The 23,296-nt window shown below is 44.1% G+C and overlaps 1 protein-coding gene across 20 annotated transcripts in view; it reads left to right on the top strand.

Annotated features, from left to right (window-relative positions):
* Window positions 1–23,296, top strand: part of adgrb2 (adhesion G protein-coupled receptor B2) — a 219,120-nt gene that overhangs the window by 130,278 nt on the left and 65,546 nt on the right. For all 20 annotated transcript variants that reach the window (XM_047605271.1, XM_047605269.1, XM_047605270.1 and 17 more), the window contains 3 exons: window positions 4,374–4,461; window positions 5,841–5,943; window positions 10,783–10,826. In XM_047605271.1, coding sequence (XP_047461227.1) covers window positions 4,374–4,461; window positions 5,841–5,943; window positions 10,783–10,826 — 235 coding nt within the window. The remainder of the gene's footprint in view (window positions 1–4,373; window positions 4,462–5,840; window positions 5,944–10,782; window positions 10,827–23,296) is intronic.

The following is a 23,296-nucleotide window of genomic DNA, read 5'->3' as shown; positions in this document are numbered from 1 at the left end:
AAAGAGGCCCTCGAATTTGGTCACACTTGACTTCAAATACAATTTCGATATCTCTGCCCATTTCACTTTTTGGCAACACGAGGACGTTAATTGCTGTTAATCTCCACTGATGTGTTCCGTGTGGTTTCAAGCAAAGCCGAGACCCAAGGGAGGTTGGTGTCCTAAAGCAAGTCAAGTAGTAAAGAGTGAAAAAACAAGAGGAAAAAAATACATGAGGAAGCACAGAAGTTGCGAAGGACAAACAAGGCAACGGAAAAGAGTTGGGGAAAAGTGGTTTATGCTGGATATGTGAATTACTGTGGCAGATGCGATCCACTACCAACAAAGGCAAAGGTCACATCCCACAGGAAATTACACTGGCAGACTTTCTGTCTGTCACCCCGTCCCCTACCAAATTAAAGTTCAGAGAGGCTGTAGGCCAAGAGCGTCGAGCTCCCCCTGACCTCTGACACGCGCTGATGGAACAGACCGGCTTTGATTGGCGTTCAAGACATCCTGTACGCTAACCTCAGGCCACGTCACCTCAGCTCACCTATTCTTTGTCTCTTTATTATGCACGGCATAATATATTTATTCTAAACCACCGAGCCCTCTACCTTCAACGTAACAGACACTGTTTATGACTTCTCTGTGGGTTATTTTGTTATGCCTTTTATGGAACAGTAAATTCAGATATCTCAAGGGATGAATATTATGGTAGAGCTAGAGCTGTTTATTGCTCTAACTCCAGCTCCCTTCTTTCTTATTCTCCATATGTCGCGTCTTTCTGATTTACTTCGCCCTTTTTCCCCCAGTCTCAACTTTGTGCCCATTATCATCATAGACTTTGGTGGTAAATGTTTGGTCTTTTGAAGTGCTTATTGTGCGATAAAAGGGAACAGGTTCGTCACATGTAAACTATATGACATTCAGCATGTGCCGTCGCCGTTTTCTGATAGTCTTTTTGGTAAATAGTTTCATCCGAGCCGCTTATAGCCTTATGAGTTAGGACATTATTAGTCCTCTTTGCCTCTGCGGGAACTCTGCCTCTTCCCAGTCCATGAGTTGAAGTCTTCAGTTGATTGCTATCGGTTTGTTTGGTTCATTTACTCCATAATGAAAGCCTATCTCAGACGGACAGCTTAAACATGCTCATAAAGGCCCACCGGCACCTGTGTGTGTTGCCCGTGCACCGCCCTCGCGCACATGCACGCAGCCAATTGATAGGTTCATGAATCGCTTCAGTGGGCAGAGGCTTGAGCCCGTTCTTCACTGATTTTCGAGGTGACAAACTCCCTCTCTCCCTCCCCTGTGTGTGTGTTTTTTTTTTTTTTTTTTTTTTTTTTTAAACACACACACAGGCAGCACACTGTGTCTCGCGGCCACGCATGCACATTGAGCCAAACATACGAGCTGGAAATTGCTTCACATTTCAAACACAAACATTCTTGGTACACGCGCATATTTAGGCGTCATTCGCCACCAACATGAGCTGATGTGTGAGAGTGGCTTTCTTCTGGGAGTGTATGTGGCTGGAACCACTGATGGGTATCTTTAAAACGGCTGACATTTTGGAAAATGCTCTTTCTGCTATCTTTGCATTCATCGTCTCTTTTGTGGACATTCAGCTGAAGAAGAACTCACACGAAACAATGCACAGTACGTTGGCTTTGTGTAAGAGATAGATCGCTTAACTCTTGTCTCTGAGTCTGACTGAAGGTAAACAGAAAGTAGTGATACGGGAACCGCCGGTATGCTAACCACTTTTAGCGATCCGAATGGAAACCTAATAAGCTAATTGCTCCCGTGGATTACAGCATGGGCTGTTATGAGGACACATCATCGCAGTTTGATTGTCAGACGTGCGTCCAAAATGAAGTCATCGATGATAGAGGAGATGCGGAGGATGGAGGTGGATACAATGTGCAGAAAGTGAACGTATCTTGGGGAAATGGTCTTGGGGAAATGGTCTTGGGGAAAGTCTGTTGACTGTATTTACTATGGACCAACCCATCGTGACATCATCCATTGGATTCTGAACCTTGAAAATGAAACCTGAAGTGGGCGGACCCCACAGTTGGATGAGTTTCACTCCACCCACACACGGATATTTCAAATATGGACCCTATGCTACCAGTTAGCTCAGGCTTCCACCGGTAACCCGAAGCAAGACCACCCTTAATTCTGCAGAATTAAACCTTAATAAAAAAATGAATAAATGAGTGAGAATAAAATTCACCGCGCTCCCTTTTGGAACCAGCCTCAAGCGGCCACTCGATGACCTGCAGTTTTTTGCACTTCCGCATGGGCTTCATCAGTCAGACCTGGAGGTTGCCGCTTGATCGGGACCTGTTGAAGCCACATACAACAAGATAGGATTCCTGCATTGACATTCTTTTGGAATACTTATGAGAAATTCCATCCTGGATTTTTTTGGTTTCTGCCAGCTGCACCACAGGCTTCGCTCTTCATTTTCAAGAAAACACGTAAAACACTACGAACTGGATGTGAGTCCCACAGACACCAAACACTAGCATGTCAGTATCTTTGATGACCTTTCAATGAGCTAGAACTACAATCATATTTGTTCCACAACTTTTGACGAAGGCAATTTCACTACCCGTGAGCCAGGCTAAGATAATCGCCTTGTCGCGCCGAGTTTAATATCTGCAAATGCTTCTAGTCATCTTCTTCTTTGTTCAGAAAAAAACAACAGCTTGTTTTCCAACACGTCAAACTCTCTTTGAGTTTAGACTTTAAACATTCAATTAGAAGACAAGACATTAAAATTAAAAGACAATTTAAAAGCGATAATAACATCAATGCAGTGAGCAACTCTTGCCCCTGTCAATATGTTAAAATGGATAAAGGTTTTTCTATTTATCGAGTAGAGGAATTTAATTGCGCCTCACAAGGAGCTGTCTGGATGGAGCCTTCGATCTCTGATTAAACCGGTAAATTATGACTTAGCATCGATGCCAAGCGTATCTTTTCCTGATAAACGGCGTATTAAAGTTCACAGCTGGTGACTGGTGGTTTGCCATTTTGCTGGATTACTGCTGACCACCAATCATTTAGATGTTCGGCGAGGGCTGAGCGGCGAAAAGTCTGTTCGCGGGAAATTAAGAGTTTTGTGATTGAGAGCTTTTGTGGTATTAATCACTCTGTGGCGTGGGAGTGCCACCTCCTCGCAGACTGATTTACCATTTACCCATAACGCAGTGACTTTCTCATTTGCATGCCTTCGCAGACACTGTCCAATTAGGATCCATCAAACTCGCAAGCGTTTGCCCATGCCGACTTTGATCTGTTTTTTCTCTTTCTTTTTTTTTTGGTGCCTCTTCACTGTCTGACAATTGCTTTTTTTATTCTTTCCCCCCGCTGAAATCGTTTTGTCTCTTCCTCTCGCTCCCCTCTTCTTGCCTCGCGTAGCCATCTCTCTTCCTGAGTATTACCTCTTAGGCAGGAGGCAGACAGATTTCGGATGAGTCACCCCTGGTACGTCTGATACCATCAACCCCCACCGACTTCTCCTCTCCCCTCTCTCTCTCTCTCTCTCTGTCGATGCTCCTCCATCGTTTCTCCCAGCCTGAAAGGGCAGAGGAGGGAGTGGCGTCTTTCGGCATGAACTCTCTCCCTCGTACTTTCCCTCTCCGTTTCCTTCGGCCTCCCCTCACTTGAGACAAAGTGACATTTACGGAGGGGACGCCGCGCCTCCTCGGGAGCCCCTGCTCTTTTTGACGAAAGACCACTGAATGGAGTGATGGAAGGCGAGGGGGTTGCGAAGGAGGCCCGGTGAAAAGGTTGAAAAGTTGAAAGTGGTTTGATGAATAGCGGGAACAGCGGAGGAGGATAAGAGAGACACGTGTTGAGGAGGAGACAAAGAGAGGGGATTTGAAAAGAGAGTAGATTTTTTTTTTTCATATCGAGCAAGTAGCTACTCAAAGGCAGACAAATCGACATTAACACCGTCTCCGAGCGCACGCACTGTGAAACCGGGATCTCGCACCCGACTCTCTCTTTCACCAGAAGCATAATTAGTCTGCGCGTGGAATATGTAGCTGTCAGAGGCCTCGGGAAGGCGCGGCGCTTTGCCCGCTCTCCCTGTGTTGATGCAGTCAACTGAGCATTTGTCAGCGACACCTTAAGAGAGCATGTAAATTCAGCTGCGGCTTGATGAGGCAGGTAGAAATCTGCGCTTGTTTGCTTTAGCAGCTAACAGATACGAGTATTCTCGAGTCGCGCTACGAACCGGTGCCCTTGGATGCGATGAGAAAGGGCATGCAGTACGCCGGCTCAGGGATTAGCGTGTTCATATATTATCCTGAAGGAATTTAAGGCGACCCGTAGCACGTCTTCGGGCTCATCGTTTGCAAAATGTCCTTTTCTTTCAGAAACGGAAGCAGACACAGAATCTACTATGTACTATGTCATCGGAGCCATCCTCTACAGGACTTTGGGCATCATTTTACCTTCACCAAAGTAAGTACTTTATTAATATTTATGTTTAAGGATTTAAAACTGCATTTCACCTTCTTTCCCTTCCCTTGTCCTTTATTTTACCTTTCTGCGAGTCTTATTTCAGTGCTTTGATTGACTCTTCCTCTACCTTGTCTCTCAGTACCTTTCTATTTCGGTGCCCTTTCTTCCGACGCTCCCATATCTAATTCTAAGCTCCAATTCCTCATCTGTCTTCTTTCTTACAGTGTCTCTGTTGCTCCTGTCTTCTCCTCGCGTCTGCTTAGTTATCAGAAAAAGCAGAAAAAGAAAAAAGATTTCCCTAGATATTTGTTCCTTTCTTTTGCATCGTCAGGCGTTTTTTGGAAGCGCGCAGTGGGCTTCAAATGGGTGCGGGCCAAACGGCGCGGAAAGTTGTCTAGAAGGTGCAAAAAATAAAAAATAAAAGAGAAAAAAACGAAGGAGAAGTTAGGAGAAATCAGTGGTTGTCAAAGGGCCACTGTGATGTGGTGTTTGCGCTGGCCCCGGGTCGTTTTATTCAGGTCAGCGCGCTTGGTTGTAGATGAGCTGTATCTGTTAAAACCCTTTTCTCCCTGTAGCCCTGCTGAATGTTAATAGGTCCAGGGTTCTGTTTTCTTTTTTTTTTTCTCTTTTTTTTTAACTGAAGAACTTTTTATCTCTCATTCTTTTTTCTTTTTATGTATTTTTGAAAATACTTTTAAGAATCTTCAAAAGCACACAACACAAGATTGGAGTGTATGTGCTGTTAGGCCCATACACATTTGGACTTACTCTTATAGTATTAGGGGCATTAAGTTCAGACTCTCTGACTTCATCTGCTCTGGGTCACATTTCTATGAATTGTTAACCGCTCCAGCGAAAAGTTATTCATCGTTCTGAACTTCTCACATTGTTTAAATTCAATAAACCGTTCAAATGATAAAATATCAAAGATTAGGAGAGTCCAGGATGAATGGTGTATCGCAACTTTGTTTTGTCTTCTTTTCCCTCTCATTAATCATCTCACAAGCCCTCGGATTTATCTGCTGTACATAAAGCAGCGCAAATCAGCTCCGCTTGCAGCGGCTACAACAGAAACGTGCTCCTTCCATACTGATGCTTCAGTATTAATAATTTATTGAGGCCATACATATATAACAGTATAGCAGAAGGAACAAACCAGCGCTTTCACTTTAATGTCTTTTGCTGATAATAATTAAGTTGGAGCTTTTATGCAGGTTTTTTTAATTAGTCGGGATATTTTCACATTGCGTTATAGGCACTTAAGTCAAAGATCTGAATACATTTTCCAACAACCACATGTAATTATTGTCAGTTCAGTTCAAAATTACCTCAAACAAACGTACAGCAGAATAGTCATTTGTGTGTTTGCGTTTTTGCAGCCCACCCGCGGTGATCAACTCCAAGATCCTGACGGTGACGGTACGGCCGGAACCGCAACCCACCGAGCCCATGGTGGTGGTGGAGCTCTCGCCGCTTTTAAATGTAAGTAAAAAAAAAAAAAAAAAAACACATTTTCTTCTCCCCCACCCTCCCCATCTGTAAGAACCTTACTGTGTCCATTTAATACGCATCAGGCTTCTGATATTGACCGCCGAGCATGTTGTTAGTCTTAGAGATAGAGAGGATTATTCAAAGCAACCACCAGAATATTCGCCTAATTCTCTTAGTCTTATCAAAGTGTACATGTTGCACGCAGCAAAAATATAAATTACTCCAAATGAAGCCCTTTCCTATGCAAGGATTTGCATTCCTTGTTATGTAGACTGAACAAGCTCTGGTCATGAAAGTAAATTTGCTTAGCGCTTTAAAGGAGTCCTCTCCCCCCGGCCGAGTTCTGCGGAAAGTGCTGCATACTATAAAGCTCCATAGCGTTCGGTGAATTGCCAGGAAGAAAACGCAGACCTTTTTCACTCCCTTACATCGAAGTGTCTCCCGATACCTATTCGGTTTATATTGCAGCTGAGTGTGTTATCATAAACGACTCGCGGGGTGTCTTCGGCGGAGAGGACTAAGTGCTGGTTTAATGAGAGGCATGCTTCACGACCTCGCTAAGATGCGGGTTTCATTAGCCATTCTGCTGTGTAAAGGTGGACACAGTTCTGAAAATAATGTTGAATATTTAATGGTGCTCTCTAGACAACACACACACACACATATATATATATATATGTATATGAACACCCATATTAAAATCTTCCAGTGAAATCAGCGTGTTGCTGTATCATCCGGGACCTGAGGGTCAGAGTTATTGCAAAGTGTTTCATTAAAAAGACTTTGGATTCATTCTCCATCCCCCGCCACTCCATCTCCCCGCTTTAAACCGCTGATTCATTACTTAATTATGGCATGTCCTTTATGTGCCTCTATCTTTTATCCCTCTGTTATTCTGCCTTTTTTTACACTTTTGGCAAAGCACAGGTGCTGCAGGTTGCCCGCTCCCTGTCCAGCGGGTGATGTCTTAATGCTGATTCCAGCGTGCCGTTCTGTACTGCAAACCCCTGCTGAGAGTGGGCACTTATCTGGAACGCAGGCTGGCACAGGGCTAGGACAGTATGCACATATGTAAACCCAAACCCACTGCTCGTGAAGCCACTGTGTTCTTACTTAAAAAAGCACTCCACTGGTTTGGATTTTTAAAACACTGTTCACTGCCCGAAGGATTCACAAGACAAATATTAAAATGTATGTACATACAGATATGTAACGCATCAAAAACCCTCTGTTTTACACTTTCCATTAAGTCTCGATGGAATGTGCCGTGTAGAAAAATAATCAAGGCTGCGAAATTAATACGTCTGTGCCGAAAATCCTGCGATGGCATAAGCAAGGCGAGTGATGAGAGCGATATTAATTTGAGCTATTAGCTGCGTTTATTGGGTTCCTTTTGAAACGTAACCAGCCCTTAAGGTCGCACGCATTCGCCGTCCCTACTAGAAATTAATTCAGCTTTAAGCAACCTTTAATGCAAAATATAGAAGATCAGCCATGTGTTTCCAAACCACGGTGGGCTGGATTTGTAAAAGAACTCCGTGCAAATAAAAAATTCCAACCAAGTGGACATGTGAATGTTATTGTTACGTCCACCTGGTAAAACCAGGTGTAAGACAACACGACAACCAGTAAACAAACAAGTCTTGTGGAAATGAGCAAGCGTGATTTATTGTTACGCTAAGGTGAGGGAGGATGGGACAAAGAGGTTGTGCCAAATAAAATGAAAGTAATATAACAAAAGACGGCCTATCTGAGCTACCTCTGGAAAAAGAAAATCAACAAAAATGCCTAACTGGCTTGTCTACCAAGAGACTTTCCCCAAAACAATACAGCGGTGGCACAACCCATAAACCTAGTGGAATAACAATAATCACCTACGTGAGTGCACAAAATGTACAGGGTACCCCGTCTCACCTAGTCCCAAAAAACCTCCCACACAAACCTGAACACACAAAAGTCGCTGCAAGAGCACTAAGAGACAAAGACAGCAAAATCATGTGCAGCCAAATCAAGAGGCTGAAGGCCTGAGACGTCCTCCATCTTAAGGTTTCTCCTCTGTTGTGATTGGCCGACTGACGAGATAATCATCCAATAGCCTGTCTACACAGGTGAGCAGCATCTCTGCAGCCATTACCTGACGAAATAACACAGGAAAGGGGAGGGGAGACACAAACACACAGAGTACCTCAGTTGTTTTAGACAGGGCCAACTAAGCCCACGGCCGTAGAGCTACAGTATTTGTGTCACAGTTTCCCGTCTACCTGCAAACTTTCAACAAGTGTATCCCAAAAAAACTAGGCTTCAACAGAAAATGAACGGCTGAACTTGCTTAATTATATCAACACTAACTTTCTGGTTCTTCATTACTCCCAACAAAACGTGCGCGCCCTCAAGCGCAGTCGAACACAAACGCATAAGAAATGCCTTTTGCTTCGAGAGGGCCGAATCTCCCGGTATCGACCTTGGACGGTTGCAGAAGCATCCAGCTGCTAAGGCAGCGGCCCGGGCAACAGCTGCCTCAGGCCTCGCTCTCAAAGGGGAGCGTAGGGGTCTCTGTGCTGGGTCAGGCCTTCGCTGAGAGGACATCTGCTCCAGTCAAACTCCCCGTGTACTTCCTTGGCGCCCTAACGCGCGCGTGTTGTTAATGGTGAGCGGGAAGCAGGAGGCCGGAGAGCCCAGCGTCCCTCTCAGTGGACCAGCGCGCCATATGCCAAGTGTTACACCCCCTCCTTCATCCATCCTTGATGTACTTCTTTTCAATTACAAAAGTCGGCTCTGGTTAGTCGTGCAGCCCTGAGCCCGGGAGCCTTTCTGGTCATTTCGCTGTAATCTAACCCACTTTCGTCAGTCAAAAGCACCCGTGGTTGCTCCGTTTCATTTTCTAAATCTATAGTCTTTGGTATGAAGTAAAAGCCTTTTAAGACTCCCCGAACCAGATCGACCATTTTCTCTCCTATTAGCTCATTCCGTTTGATTGGCACGGCATATACGGTATTCACGACCGCGGGCTTGAATACCTTTAAGAAATCTGCCTTTTAAGAGAAAAAGGAGATCGAGCTCTCGAGGTAGGTGCCATTATTGCCGCCCATAAATGTGTCTGTTAGAATCATAGACGCGCGTTACTCCCTTTTGAGAGGCATCAGTTGAGCAGATGCTGTCATTATGCGAGGTATCAGTGCTAAAGAGGAGGCAGACGTAGCGGGAGTACACAGGTGTCACTCCCGCTGTAGCGTACATTGATCTGATTGATAGCCGAATGCTCGCAGAGCTCGCCGGGCTAATGCACGCCCAGGGACATCTAATGCCGGGGACGTCGGGCGCGCATAAGAAGCAGAACAAGGCATCCATCAATCCACGTCGCCTGGTCTCAGATCAAGCTTTGCATCATCCTCTCAGGTCCAGTCATGCAGAGACTCCTGGGTGCGCTGATTCACGGGAGATCAGTTAAGAGCCGCACAGAGCAGGGAAGACGACCTTGCCTCTGGAGGAATAAGTCCTCACGGTGCATTCTTGAATATGCATCACCTCTTTCTCAGATTTTTTTTTCATTTAAACCGTAATCTGAAAAATAAAAAATAAATGTTTGATCTTCATTCAAGAAAAAAAATCTTTATATTTTCCACAAGCTGCAGCAAGTCTTGCAGTCTGACTGTGGAATTACTGCTATAATCCCCTTTGCCATGAGGGGGAGCTCAAAGGCAAAGCGCCTAATGCAGGAGTCAGGAAGCACCAACAGACTGACACAGAGAAGGGTCCATTTTCCTCTGCATCAGCCCGGTGGAATAGCGGCATTTCACTTCCGGGCATTCAATTAAGAGCCCGGCCGCTCTCTCCCCAAATGACCCAGAAAGCTTACTCGATGGTTCTTTCTCTCGCAATCAGAGTTGCCTATTTTGTCAGGTCTTTGCCAGTCTTTTGATGTAGGGAACAAAATGTCACAACAGTCTTCGGTCCGAACCAGAAACACGTAATACCAAATAACACCAGACCCAATCCGCTGTTTACCAAATGAGGCATACAGGATGGAAGGGCGTGGACGATCTATTTAAAAGGAATCAATGCGGAGATCACAGAAGATCAGTGGAGCAAGTTGTGATGAGTCAGTTTGAGGGTATCGATCCCTTGATTGACTCTCTGATTGTGTCATAGCTGGTCTCCCTTCGCCACCTCGCATCGGCGATATTTGATTGCCACACGATTCACCTGCCGTTTGACCCTCAGCGAATTGGCTTTTAGCTCCAGCGAGTTGACGGATTAAGAGTGAGTTGGTAGCAGATCACCCACATTTAGTCCCGTTTGATTTTTCTTTATTTTTTTTGCGGATTATAACATACTTTTGCTCTTCACGTCCTCTAAAAGCTCCATTGTATCTCTTCACAATACTTTGTTGTTGTACTTACTGCTTCCTAGTTGTTTACATCGACATTATTGCTTTCCACTGTGGCTGCAGTTGAGTAAATAACTTGAAAGTTCATCCTCTGGAGGATGTTTATGACTCCAACTTGCTGCATATTACTGTCCATGAAATGGCTTTTTCTTTTTGTTGTGTCGAATCCTCTCAGTCCGCAGCTCTTTCACCCTCATTCCTTCTGCGGCAGCATCTATCTGCTCTGACAATGGCTCTTTCTCCATCTCTCCCTCCCGTCGTCTGTCTCCATCCTTCTCTTTCATTGTCTGTTTACCTCTCTCCTCCACCGGTGCTGCATCACTCTTCCTCCTCTGGCTAGCTGTTCCGTCTTCCCCGCTGCCTACCCTCTCTCACTCACCCTCTCGACTGGCAATAACAGCTTATCTTCTCTCCTCCCCCTCTTCCTCCCCCGTATCTTGCAGGGTACATCAGATCCTCAGTGCGTTGTCTGGGACTATGGCAACCCGTAAGTTACTCACTGATTCTGATACTCGTGTTGGTGTGTGTCGTGTGTTTGTGTGTGTGTGTGTGTTGATGTTTATCTCGGGTGTGCTCGTGCCCAGTCACATTCACTTTATTAATGAACTGAGAACAGTCTAATGAAGTTCTCTGTGTTCCTGTTAATTAAATTAGTCAATGAGAACAAACACCATTCTCTCTGTGCCGCCAAGAGTTCAAAAGTAACATCACTCACAACTCCTCCGTGGAGCGGCTTCTCCTTTGTTGCAGTCAGTACTCTCGCATCGAGTTGGCGGTTTAATTTGCTTTTCCATTGTGGACATTCAGTTGGTTCTGGACAATACCATCAGTATCCTGAAGTGTTCACTCCTGCCTAATGGCTTTTCTCTCATTCGTCTTGTCCGTGTAGGCCACGCACCGTTTGAGTTAATGCATTGAGGGTCAGCAAGTGGAATGCAGAATGTAAACCAGCACAATCGATTTGGCTGTTATCGCCATTAACCCACATAGCGATCGGACTTTTTGTCAATAGCAAAGTTAAACTGTTCATAACCATTAAACCAGGCTTTGGGTGCAGGTCACTGTCTCATTGCACTTGAATTACAGCAAACCACTGCCTTTGCATGGCACATGGATATTGCCAGTGACAGTTTAACTGACAAGGTTCAAGTCTGAGATCAGAGAACATGGAGAGCGGCTTTATGCTGCTTAGAAAGTAGAGGAGGAATTATGTACATTCAGCGTGGGCATGAAATACTTGAGTCATACTGTTATGTTTGTTAGGTTAATAAACCATAATTGTTAAAGCAGATGTATTCATTATGAACGTTTTTGAACTGTGGTCGGTTTGTACTGTATATACAGTACATATCTATCAGGCATAACATTATGACCCCCTTCCTAATATCGTCTCCCTTGTGTCTCCAAAGCAGCTCTGTCTCATTAGAGAATGGACATGGGCCTTCTGAGGGTGTCCTCTGGTGTCTGGCTACAGAATGTTGTCAGTGTGGGTCTTTGGGTCCTATGGGTTGAGGGTAGGTGCCTCCGTGGGTCAGTCCTTTTCCAGGACATCCACAGATGCTTGATCACTTTGGGATCTAGTGAATTTGGAGGCCAGCTCAACACCTTGTGTGTTGTTTTTCGAGTTGTTCCTAAACCATTTTTGCGTGTGTGTCTGTGTCAGGCTGCTTCCTGCTGGAGATGGCTGCTGCCATCAAGAAGTGTCATTGCTGTGGGGTGGGGGTGCTTGATCTGGTCTAGGTGGGTGGTGCATTTCTAAGCAGCATCCACACGAATGCCAGCTCCAAAAGTTTCCCAGCAGAACTTGCATTGTCACGAGATGGTCCATGTTATTTACTTCTCCTGTCAGTGGTTTTAATGTGTGACTGTAGGTCTACTTATTTGTTTTAGCTTGACAGTTCGTTCCCGACCTCGGAAACAGCAGTTGACACAACAGACGACACTCAAGATCTGCCGACTTGCCATTTCCACAGCTTTTAATCCTGTCACACGGTCTTCACCAGGCAGCAGCACATCAATCGTTTAATCACCCTTAGTGTGTTTACCACCTCTCACCACGTTGGCTTATAGTTTCCTGGCACAAGAGCAAATTTTATCTGGTAATAAAGACTTAACAGTTGATACGGTTAACAGCTCCTGAACAAGTGAGACCTTGAGTAGGCATTAAGTTTGTCAGTTGTTTCCGTGGCTGTGTTTAGATGGGCACTTACGTATATACCGCTAATGATCAAAATAATAGCTCAATCACAGTATAAGTTCCTCGAGTAACCACCTCAGTTTGAACCATTGACTATAAATACGAGGTTTGAACAGACGAGATGGATCCAGCACAATCAAAAGGATTTTCAGTTGGATTGAGAGGGAGGGCGTACACAGTCAGTACAATAGTAAATTGTTAGCACTTGTTACCATGTATACTCTTGATCCAATTTGTTTTCTCTGGTTGGACAGGGACAGGAACATGGCGTATCTAAAAAACTAGAGCAAACAACTATGACTACAGTCGTGTACAGTTTCCTACTGACGATTCAATGTTGTCACAAAGTTATGGGGCAAAACGCTTCTTTTCAACTTTAATTGTGACTTTACGTTTCTTAAAAATGCGTTGGCCAAGGCAGACTCATGTGAAGAGACAGGTTTGACAGATGATGCTTCGACAGAGCAAACTGTTTTTATAAGCACTGAATGTGTCAGGGGTGCCATCACAGAGGGCCTTCCTGTCTAATGTGACAACAAGATGGATGAGAGAAAAATTCTGGTCAGTTCATTACTCTCTCCAGTTCCAGACGGGCACTCTCCGGTGACCAAGGCGCACAATGGGAGAGCAGGTACGCAGGGAGAGGACGGCGCGTTGTAACTTATCAAACTACTCCTCTCCGTCCAGGTGGGAGAGGAACAATGATTGGCAAAGTCAGTTAAGTAGCCGGCAGATTACAGCTGCAATCAAATTAAATTTCGCAGACATGACGAGGGCTGAGCGCCAGACGGAATATAAAGTAGCAAGGTGGCAGTGATGTCTATCAGCCAAACGCGGCCAAAACGCGAGGAATATGGGAAAACATCCAAATGGGTTTGCCAGGGATTAGGTAACGTGTTTGCTGACACGCAGCGAGGAGGGCACGAACGCTCACCCTGACCGGGTCCTGAGTTCATGTGACGCACCCTTTCACGCAAGAGATGATGTGTTTATTTTAATGTGGAAGGCTGTTCCGGCATCCTTTTGCGTGCATGTATCGACAGCATAAATGGAGTATTCCTATGCAATTAGTGAAGCAGCTGTTTATCGGTTACATGTGAAACGTTACTGCTCTCGTAAATTGACGAGGATGGGCTGTTTATAAGATCCACTGGTAGCTTACATTTCAGAGCTAATGCACATACTTAAATGCATCAGTGTAAACAGCCGCGAGTCATCACGACACCCTCCTCAGAAGCTTTTAGGAAAAGGCGTGGAGAGAAGCTGAATGATGCATATCATGCATAGAAAACGTGGAATTTATATATATACACTAAACGCACATGCAAACGCAAGGACGGACACCTGCTCACAGACCAAAATAGTGCGCTCCCATACACTGCGGAGTATTCGGCACTTCAGTGCCGCTTTATTCGATTGCCTGCTCCGAGCGTATCTTGACTGGAGCCGGGCACGGGCGCACCGCTTGATAGGGACAGAGAACATGTTGTACAAGGCAGGCATTTGTTTGCTGGAGGATATCACCTCACTCTCTTTTAACTCAGCCACGGGCTTTGAGGTTGGAGCAGGGGGGAAGATGAGAGGTGGAGAATATATATATTGCCAGTCAAAAGTTTGGACTCACCTTCTCATTCAAGTCAGTGAGAAGGTGTGTCCAAACTTTTGACTGGTACTGTACAGTGGATATAATAAGTCTACAATCTACTGTCAGATGCCAGGTTTTTGTGATAAAACATAATGGTGATTTGTGATAAAAAAAATGAAACTACAACCAATCAATTCAAAACTCTTTTCACATTTAATGTGACCTATAACAGTTCAGGTGAAAAAAAACCTGAATGAAAAACATATTTTAGGGAGAGGGAAGTAAAACTACAAACAGTATATGAAAGTATGTGTTTGCATAGATGTTCCAGTCTTTTTGAGTAGGAGTAGGAAGCTATGAACGTGGCACAATATTTGCCCCGTCTTCTTAAAAAAATGGTCTTCTGTGCTCTGCTGTCTTTACCCCACAGATCTTCAGTAAGATTCAGGTCTGGTCTGGGCCCCTGCTGGGCCATTCCAAAACTTTAATCTTCTTCTGGTGAAGCCATTCTTCTGCTTGGGTGTATGCTTTGGGTCACTGTCATGCTGAAAGATGAAGTTCCTCTTCGTTTTCAGGATTCTAGCAGAAGCCCAAAGGTTTTGTGTTCCAAATACCATTGAGTGGTGTTTGGAACAGCTCGTAATTTCCTCCCCCTTGACTAAGATCCCAGTTCCAGCTGCAGAAAAACAAAGCATGATGCTGCCACCGCCATGCTTCACTGTGCATATGTTGCTCTTTTTGTAATGTACAGTGTCGGGTTTTCTGCCAAACATACCTTGTTGAGTTACGGCCAAAAATTTTAACCTTGGATTTGTCAGATCAGAACACATTTTCTCCACATGCATTTGGGACACTTCAAATGTGTTTTTGCAAAATTTAGCTGGGCTTGATTGGTTTTCTTTGTAAGAAAAGGCTTCTGTCTTGCTACCCTACAGCAAATGAAGAATACGGAAGATGTTTGTGACATGTACAACACAGCCAGAAATTCCTGCTGCTTCTTAAATGTTGCTGTAGACCTCTCGGCGCCCTCCCTCTCCGTGTCATTTCATCAATTTTGGAGGAACATCCAGTTCCTGTTAATGCCACTATTGTGCCACATTTTCTCCACTTGATGATGATGATGCCTTTTAACAAGGAGATCCCTCTGATGCTTTCTCCGGAGGCTCTCTGTGGCTTTTGCTGTAAGGTGTGACGGCGGAAATGGCAGGACAATTCTACTAGAACAGTAATTGGGGGTCAATCAGAAGCTCATTCAATGACTCCTATTTAACATGAGTCTGAATGTGATGTGTTAATCGTGAAGAAGCCACATCCCCCAGTTATAAGAGGGGGTGCACGCTTTTCTATTTTACTTCCTCCTCATTTTTTTTTTTTTTTTTTTCAATTACATTGGTAGGTAATGAGTGTGGACAGAGGGAGAAAAACAGTTGAGCTTAGGGGGAAACTTTGCCGCTCCGTGACCTGTATGTGGAGCCTATATTTAGTGTGCGCAGATGCAGCCACGTTTGAAACACAGATTAGTCTTTGTTTGTGTACAGTATATTTCCCCCTCGTTCTAATGCATGCATGGGTAATGTACACTTACGTGGGGATTAGGGATCACACAGAGGCTCAAATCCGTAAAGCCTATTGTCATCCCCGTCGCAATTGTCTGCGCGCGCGCTTTTGAAGCGGCCTTGCTCTACATAGAGCGATTCCAGCACTGACGATCTCCCACTCCCTCAGCCGGCTACGTCAGCTGAGGGCGAACCGTTTGCGGCGCTCGCAGTTCATCTCAGCATTTATGTGCGAGCGTTTATTTATTTATTTTGCCCCTAACTGGCCCATATGTCGGTGCCATCTGCCCACCCAAATCGTCAAGCTCGCCGTCCCTCCCCGCCTCACCCCCTTCACCTCCCACCCACGCACAACGGCGCCTGTCCCCTCAACCGGCTCTCAACCTGTTGTCACTTTCGCCAGCTCAGATGGATGTTACGTTTGACTCTCATGAAAGTTTAACATGCTTCAAAAGGGGAAGCTAACGAAAGATAGATCGGCTGTTTGGAAAAATGCTCGTGTTTCCCGATCGTGCATTGGTGGACGGGACACTGAGATGAAATGAAACACACGAGAAATACACACATTTCTGTTATTTTCCACTTGCTACTTTCTTGAAATTCTCCTCTCTTGTCTGCTGTCTCTCTCCATCTCTCTCTCTGTGGAAATGATGATGGGTATTCAGCTCGTCTGTGCTCTGGTTCCTGACCTTGCCTCTGGCATCGCCGTGCTTTGACCCTCTCTCTGCCTTGGTGCAGGATATCTGGCTGAACTGAACCCCCACTGACACACACACACACACACACACACACACACACACACACACACACACACACACACACACACCATGGCTGCACTGTGAAGCACATATCACATGTGTGATGCATTACAGTTCACTGTGGCTCTGTTAGATTGTTGAAAATTTTTCCGGCGCCTATAAAATATACATTGGACCGCTCAAACATTTATTTATGCATCGCTCATACATTCCCTATTCCATTTCTAATAAGCGTAGAAGCATCTTGCTGTCATACAAATGACAGAGCTGAAATAACTATGCATCATAGGCGGTCAACTGAGCAATCTCATTTAAAAGCGTGCTCAAAAATAGAGATAAATGTAATGCACAATTTAGATGGATGGATGACAGTAAGCTCGAGCAAGGCCGAGGGTCTTTTAATCCCATTTCTAATCCCCACTGGTCTTCATCTTGATTGGGGATCAGTGGTTAAAAAACCTAAGCACTCTACCCTACCGTCTGCCGGCCATCACTGCCACAGAGTAATAAAGACCCGGGGTGCAGCCCCAAGGAGCTCTGACATCCTCAAGGCCTCAATCTGACACGGTAGATTTAAGGGCCCCGGACTGATCATGTGCCACCAGCAGCGGCTTTGGCACCGGCGGCTCTCAACCTTAAATGAAGTTAAAAGTCAAAGGAATATGCTGCACGCTGCCAAACATCCAGCTGAGCTCGAATCTGGCCGAAAATGTAATCGCGTTTATTTCACAAAAAGGCATGGCACTGTGTGACACCGTTACGGTTTCTCAAGCACCATCTCCAGTTCTCCTCAAAAAAAAAGAAAAAAGAAAAACAAGAACAAAGAATTGATGCATAAATACAATGCAGTGTCACTCTTGAATATAAGACTTTCAGAGTAAATTGAATTGTATGATCTTAGCATTGCAAAAAAACTATATCGTTAGCCTAAAAGCATAATTGCCTAAGTCAGAGTTTGACTTACTGTTACAAAATCAATAACAATACCAATGGGCTTGCTTTTTTTTTTTCTTGTTCAGATATCACTTATACAATAATGCTACTAGGCTCACGATATGAAACTCTAAAAGCTCCTATTGGTCACAGTTTCTTTTTCATTTTCTAGTTAATAGCTTTAATATAAAACATGTTCTTTTGGTTATATTCGTGTGCTGTAAACTTTAAGTTGCGTTGGCAAACCATGAATACATATACACAATTATTTACAGTATGCTTTAGATAGTGTGGTGCAGTGACTCAGGCTATGTCCACACTATTCCTTCAGATAGTTTATCTGAGACCAAAACAGCTAAAACAAAGGCTTCTGGACTGCTTTTAGTCCTCCTGAATATGAGTCAGCCCCCATTCAAGTGGCCTTTTCAGTTCTTAATCACTGGTTGGGGTTCCTATTCATCTCATCTGTGGGTGGCGCACCGTTCAGATGATATTTTTCAGCTTGTATTAACTGAAGAAGCGCCTTGGATCAGTTGTGAACTGTCTCCAGGAAAACGAGGCCCTTTGATTTTAGATATTCCATGACCCGGATGACTGAGGAGGTCCACAGATGTTTTATAAATGGAGTGTTCTGTCCAGATGAGCATGAAGGCTAACAAAGTCAATAAAAAGAGCACTTGCCTCTAATCGCTTGAACTATCACTCAGCTCCCACACACAAGTGGTCGTCACTTGCTAAAAAAAAAAAAATGAATTTGACTGCCCAACGGCTGACAGCAGAGTCAGCAACACCTATGAATTAACCAGTGATAGTCAAATGTCATGCCTTTGAGTATGTCAAAAAAAATGGTTGAATCACAAGGACATGCATGAAGAGCATAAAGGCGACTACAAGGCATTGCGTGAGTGTTTTCAAGTCTTTGACGTAGCGTTCTGCAAGAGTGGAAGTGTGGACATTATTCATAAACATTGTGGAAGTTATGAAATTTTTAGTGTGGATGTACCCTGGGTAGCTAATATAGTCACCCCAAAGCTACGAGGGCCTCTTAATCATTTATAACTGTTTTGTTTGCACGTGTGCTAGGAAGGTTTTGTCACAGACACTATCCATAGCTTGTGTGACGCAGCTCTAGCCCACTGCATTCTGGGAGAGGCTACACCCTGCTGTGAGCATAACAGGATGAGTAGGCACAGAAAATCCATTGGATATATAGCAACGGTGGGATGAAATTGGTACGGTAGACAGCGTTATCCCTGGGGAGGTGACAAATTAGCAGTTAACGCATGAAGGCTCAAAACAACCCTTCCCCTGTTTCTTTGTTTACACAAGGTAATAACCCAACATTTTACAACATGTAGCAGATAATTCGGTGACAATCAGGACCGCTTTATACAAGAGATCTGCATTACTCCGCTTTGTTTCATCGTTTGGTTCAAGGCAGTTTTGTTAGTTTTGATCCGAGCAGCGGCTTTAATTTGACAGGCTTCAAAACTGCCAATATGAAACACGCCGAACGCATTCATTATCTTTCATATACAAAGTCAGTTTCAGATATTTTCCCATGTGCATATTTCCTTTCCCCGTGTTCACCGCTAAACACACGCACACACTAACACACTTAAAGAGTGCAGTCACCAGGAGGAGGCGATGGGGGGAGGTGGGGCGGTTGATACGGCTTGCTCCACTTTTCCATCTGACAGAGCAGAAGGGATCAAGACTGTGTCAAACAGCGAGTCAGCGCGTAGAGAGGGAGTCAGCCGGTGGGGCTTATGTGGGCTCTGTCTCCGCCGGGCGTTACAGACGTGGCTCTCAGCTCATTTCCCCGGCTATCGCGGCGGTCCTCGGAGAGCGCGTTAGCGTGGCCGCTTCAGCTCTCAGCGCATAAAGCACTGTGGGCTCGTTCAGGACAGTCGGGTTACTTTTGATGCCTCTAAGTAGCTTTTATTTATTTTTTTTATATATATATATATATGTATGTGTTGAGATAAATCCTAACAAGCTATGTGCACACGCTTTAGCTATGGTTCCTTTCTGCTCCCGGACCTCGAAGATACAAGTGGGTGGCTCGTTCGCGAGGTTTGCTTGTGAAGTTGCACTGTTTCATGCGGGTTAAAAAGTTATGTAGCGCCGGATTGAATTGTTTATTCAGAGGTTGCTATCGATCGCGCCGTCATGTGACCAGTGTTGCCGGAATGGATCGGTTCATTACGCTGTGCAGACAGGGATAACCTTTAGGACTGATGTAGTTTCCACTGAACATCGTCCTAGATGAAGATGGCTTTAGGCATTTGTAGTGATTAGTATGTGAGGTTTAGATTAGGAGTAGTGGGGGAAAAAAGACAGGGACGCGCACTCTTTCCTGACAGCTGGGATACGTCGCCTCATCACCGCCGGACTTGTTGAGCTTAAGATCCACAAGGTAAGTAATATCTACACCGCTTAAAAATGAAGGTAATCTTGTGGCTGCTATCTCCAGAGCTCTTGACAATTGTGCATGCTTTTGTAGGGATAGTATATGTTGGCCTATGTCACATGGAGTATTATGTTTATCTTGTTGACTCGTACTTTATCCTCTTTAGTCTTGTCCTGCTGGAAGTAGGCTGGGAGGGCACTATGTTAGTATTTGGCGTTATGGGCCCCCCTTAACCCCCTGGCAAGTTGATAAGAGCATGTCCAGCTTTTAGAGAAACCTTCTACTTCCACCTGGATGATTTTATTTTAATTGGTTGTATCAAGAGTGGAGTTTCTGCAGCAGCCGCTATCTTCGCAGCTATGCAGCATGCCCTTCCTGCAGACCGGAAGAGTGACAGACCCATTTATGGCTGTAACCGAAACCTGTATCTCTGCGTTTGCTGTTCGCTCATTAGCTTACACACCAGGAAGAAAGATAATCCCGGGAAAGAGGCTTATAAATTAGCTCAGGACTGTGCCAGAGAGCTGACGGGGGTAGTGGAGGTCACTGACATTGCATCCACCTCACACGAGAATCAAGAAGGAACCGGGAAAGGAAGGTCACTATTGCGGCGCCCTCACATGACATGAACCACGACAAAGACAAGAAGGGGGGGGGGGGGAAAGAAACCAAGGGCAGTACTTTTGTTCCTGTTCAAAGTTTCAGTTAAAATTCTATAAAGTTGAATAAAGACGTTGCAAACTGATTTTTTTTTTTTTTTTTTTCACATTTTATAGAAATATTTCTCGGTATTCAAATCTCCGGCCTTGTGACTAATCCAACCGCAGAAGTGATATATGCGTCAGAGCAGATGTCAGATTCATATTATTTTCTCTGAATTATTCCATAACTCGTGAGACTCGCAGCGATAAATATTTCATGTTCGACTTGCCGCGCAGGAAATAACATTTAGAGACATATGCTGTGCGGCCTTGGACGTAAACATGGCAAAAAGCTTCACATAATCTCGTGGCATGTTCTTCTGTGTACAAGATCCATCTTTACATCTGGGAGTGTCGGGGACGGGGGGGGCTTAGTAACCATGTTAATATCTGGGTCAAATACATTTATGCATGCCGACACACATACGCACAAATGCACAGGAACACAAACGGGGACCCTGCATTGTGGCAGTTACTGTACTATGAATGTGTGCCGGGCAGCCCTGCATAATAGGTGACGTGGAGGGCTGGGTAAAGAGTTGATTTGTGTCATGTGAAGATTTGCTTCAGTGCTCCCCAGCTGTATTGAGAGTCGAAGGCCAACATGTACTGCCTCCGTTGAATATGCAATCTGGCTCCGTTGAGACATACTGCAATGTCTTCAAGAAAAATGGCCCACCAGCCTGTTTCTTTCAGCGACTTCAATCCTGACTGAGATTTAACTCCAGGCATGATACATGTATGATTACGTAGTAGAAGTAGAAGTAACTAGACAGATAGAATTCTTTTGAAAAGACTGGGGGAAAAAATTACATCGGTTCTCGTTCTTTAAATGTGAAAAACTACGATTTTGGTACAATCAAATAATGGTCTTGCAACTTAGAAGTTTGTAGAAGACTCAACTGTAATAATAAGAAAAGATTTACCTTTGGTCTTAAAGCTCCAACCTCTGCCATTTATGGAGATCTAACAGTGGAAATTGAATATAATATTCTTTATATCATTTACTTAATGTTAAATATTCTTTTTTTCCTTTCTTATGGTATCTATGTAGGGAATGGGTACCGCACCAAAGACCAAACACCTACTCTAAAGACCGCCTTTGTGTCTTTTTCCTCGCCACCATAAAAAGATATGCTTAAATCTGCTATGCTTAAAAGGTTGAGCATACCAAAGGGTATTCAGTTGGTTGCGATTGCAATTTCACCTACAGATGCCAAAAATAACTTACACACTGGTCTTGAAAATAAAACAAATCAAAATAGCGGATTAAACTTTCCGGCTGAATTGGAAATTCCGTGGGAACAAAGGGTGACATTTGGAGATTCCTTGACCAATTAAAGCCCATTTGACATGGTTACAGACAGCTGGATGTCCAGGCCCTTGTGTTCTCAGGCAGATAATTTTAAACTAGAAAGAACGCAGTTCTTGACATTTCAGCACTTCGGCATACGTTGCATATAGAATAAAATGAAACTGCTACAGGTATAGATAGAATTCATACAAATAAAGGTAGAATAAAGGTATGACACACAGCAATATCTAAATTGTAAAGGGACATACAACATAATGCAGATAACAATAGCTAGTTTTGAATGAAGTAGTATTTTCCCAAGATAATAGAACAGTTCTGGTGGTCTTTTCAGTCAGGCTGCTGGATGCAGTCACCTGATTGTTAATAAGAATAAAAAGGTGTAGGATTTCCTACCCCAAAGGCCTCCACATGTCAGCACAATGCAGAGGTTTTATCAGGCCACTTAATTGAGGGGGGAAAAAAAAAAACTCTGTGACTTCATCACTAATACCTTAAAGTATTGCATATTACATCATGATGCTTCAGTATGTGTTGGTTCAGTATTTTTCCATTTGTATTTATTGCCTCATTTATACAGAATGGTATAGCCAGACTCAATTCCTTGCTGAATAAGAATCAAGTAAAACACCATTTGGATTCCAATATGGGGATGTGTTTCACTCGATACAATGAAGGAAAAATATCTCTGCAAGAAATTGGATAGTTATGCAACCAATCAAAGCCGTTTTGTTGTAAACTAATTCAGCTCAGTGGTGCTCAGATGGTGTGTATCCATCACTGCATGAAAACCTGTGAATGATTTTGATTGGCTCGAAGGATCTTTGCTGCCGACTAAAGTTTAGGGTGGTGATGAAGTTAATATATTGGTATTTCCGAATGAATCAGTTTACCTCCATATTCCTTAAAATCCTTTGGTGCCACAACAGACGATCCTTCCTCCTATTAATTCTGTCTATGACTCATTAGCTCTCTCTTTCCACTGTGCATCACCAACTCTCAGAGCATTATAAAGTATCTGTGCCAATTTGCTCATTGACTTCACACCATCATGCACTGAATTTTAAACTTAGCCCTGCTGTCTTCTAAAGACGGTGTAGTAATTTGACATGAAAGCATTCTTTTTGTAATGAGAACAAAACTTCCCGTGATTTACATGCTACTGAAGTGTGAAATTCGTTTCTCATCCCTCGGCGCTTTCCCTTTGTCTCTTCGTACTTTATTGCTGTTTGTCTTTGCCCTTCCGTCCCGTCTATATTTTCCTCTCGTGTAATATCTGAGCTGGCATGCGTGTCTGACCACTGATGGCGCGAAGGCAAATATTTTTCTCGTATCGGATAACACGTTTTGCTAGAAGTGAGCCATGGGGAGCAGAGGAGTGAGCATGTAATTTACTAAAGTCAAGTAAAACTGGTTGGAATATATTGGATTTTGTGGCGACATCTCATTAATCAGTTTTGACAGTGTTTGCCAACAGCTAAAATTAGCTGATGGTGTTAATC

This window comes from Mugil cephalus, chromosome 14 (genome assembly GCF_022458985.1).
Source record: "Mugil cephalus isolate CIBA_MC_2020 chromosome 14, CIBA_Mcephalus_1.1, whole genome shotgun sequence".
Taxonomy (NCBI): Eukaryota; Metazoa; Chordata; class Actinopteri; order Mugiliformes; family Mugilidae; genus Mugil; species Mugil cephalus.
Note: the sequence above shows the minus strand (reverse complement) of the source record. Positions and strands in the feature narration are given on the sequence as shown.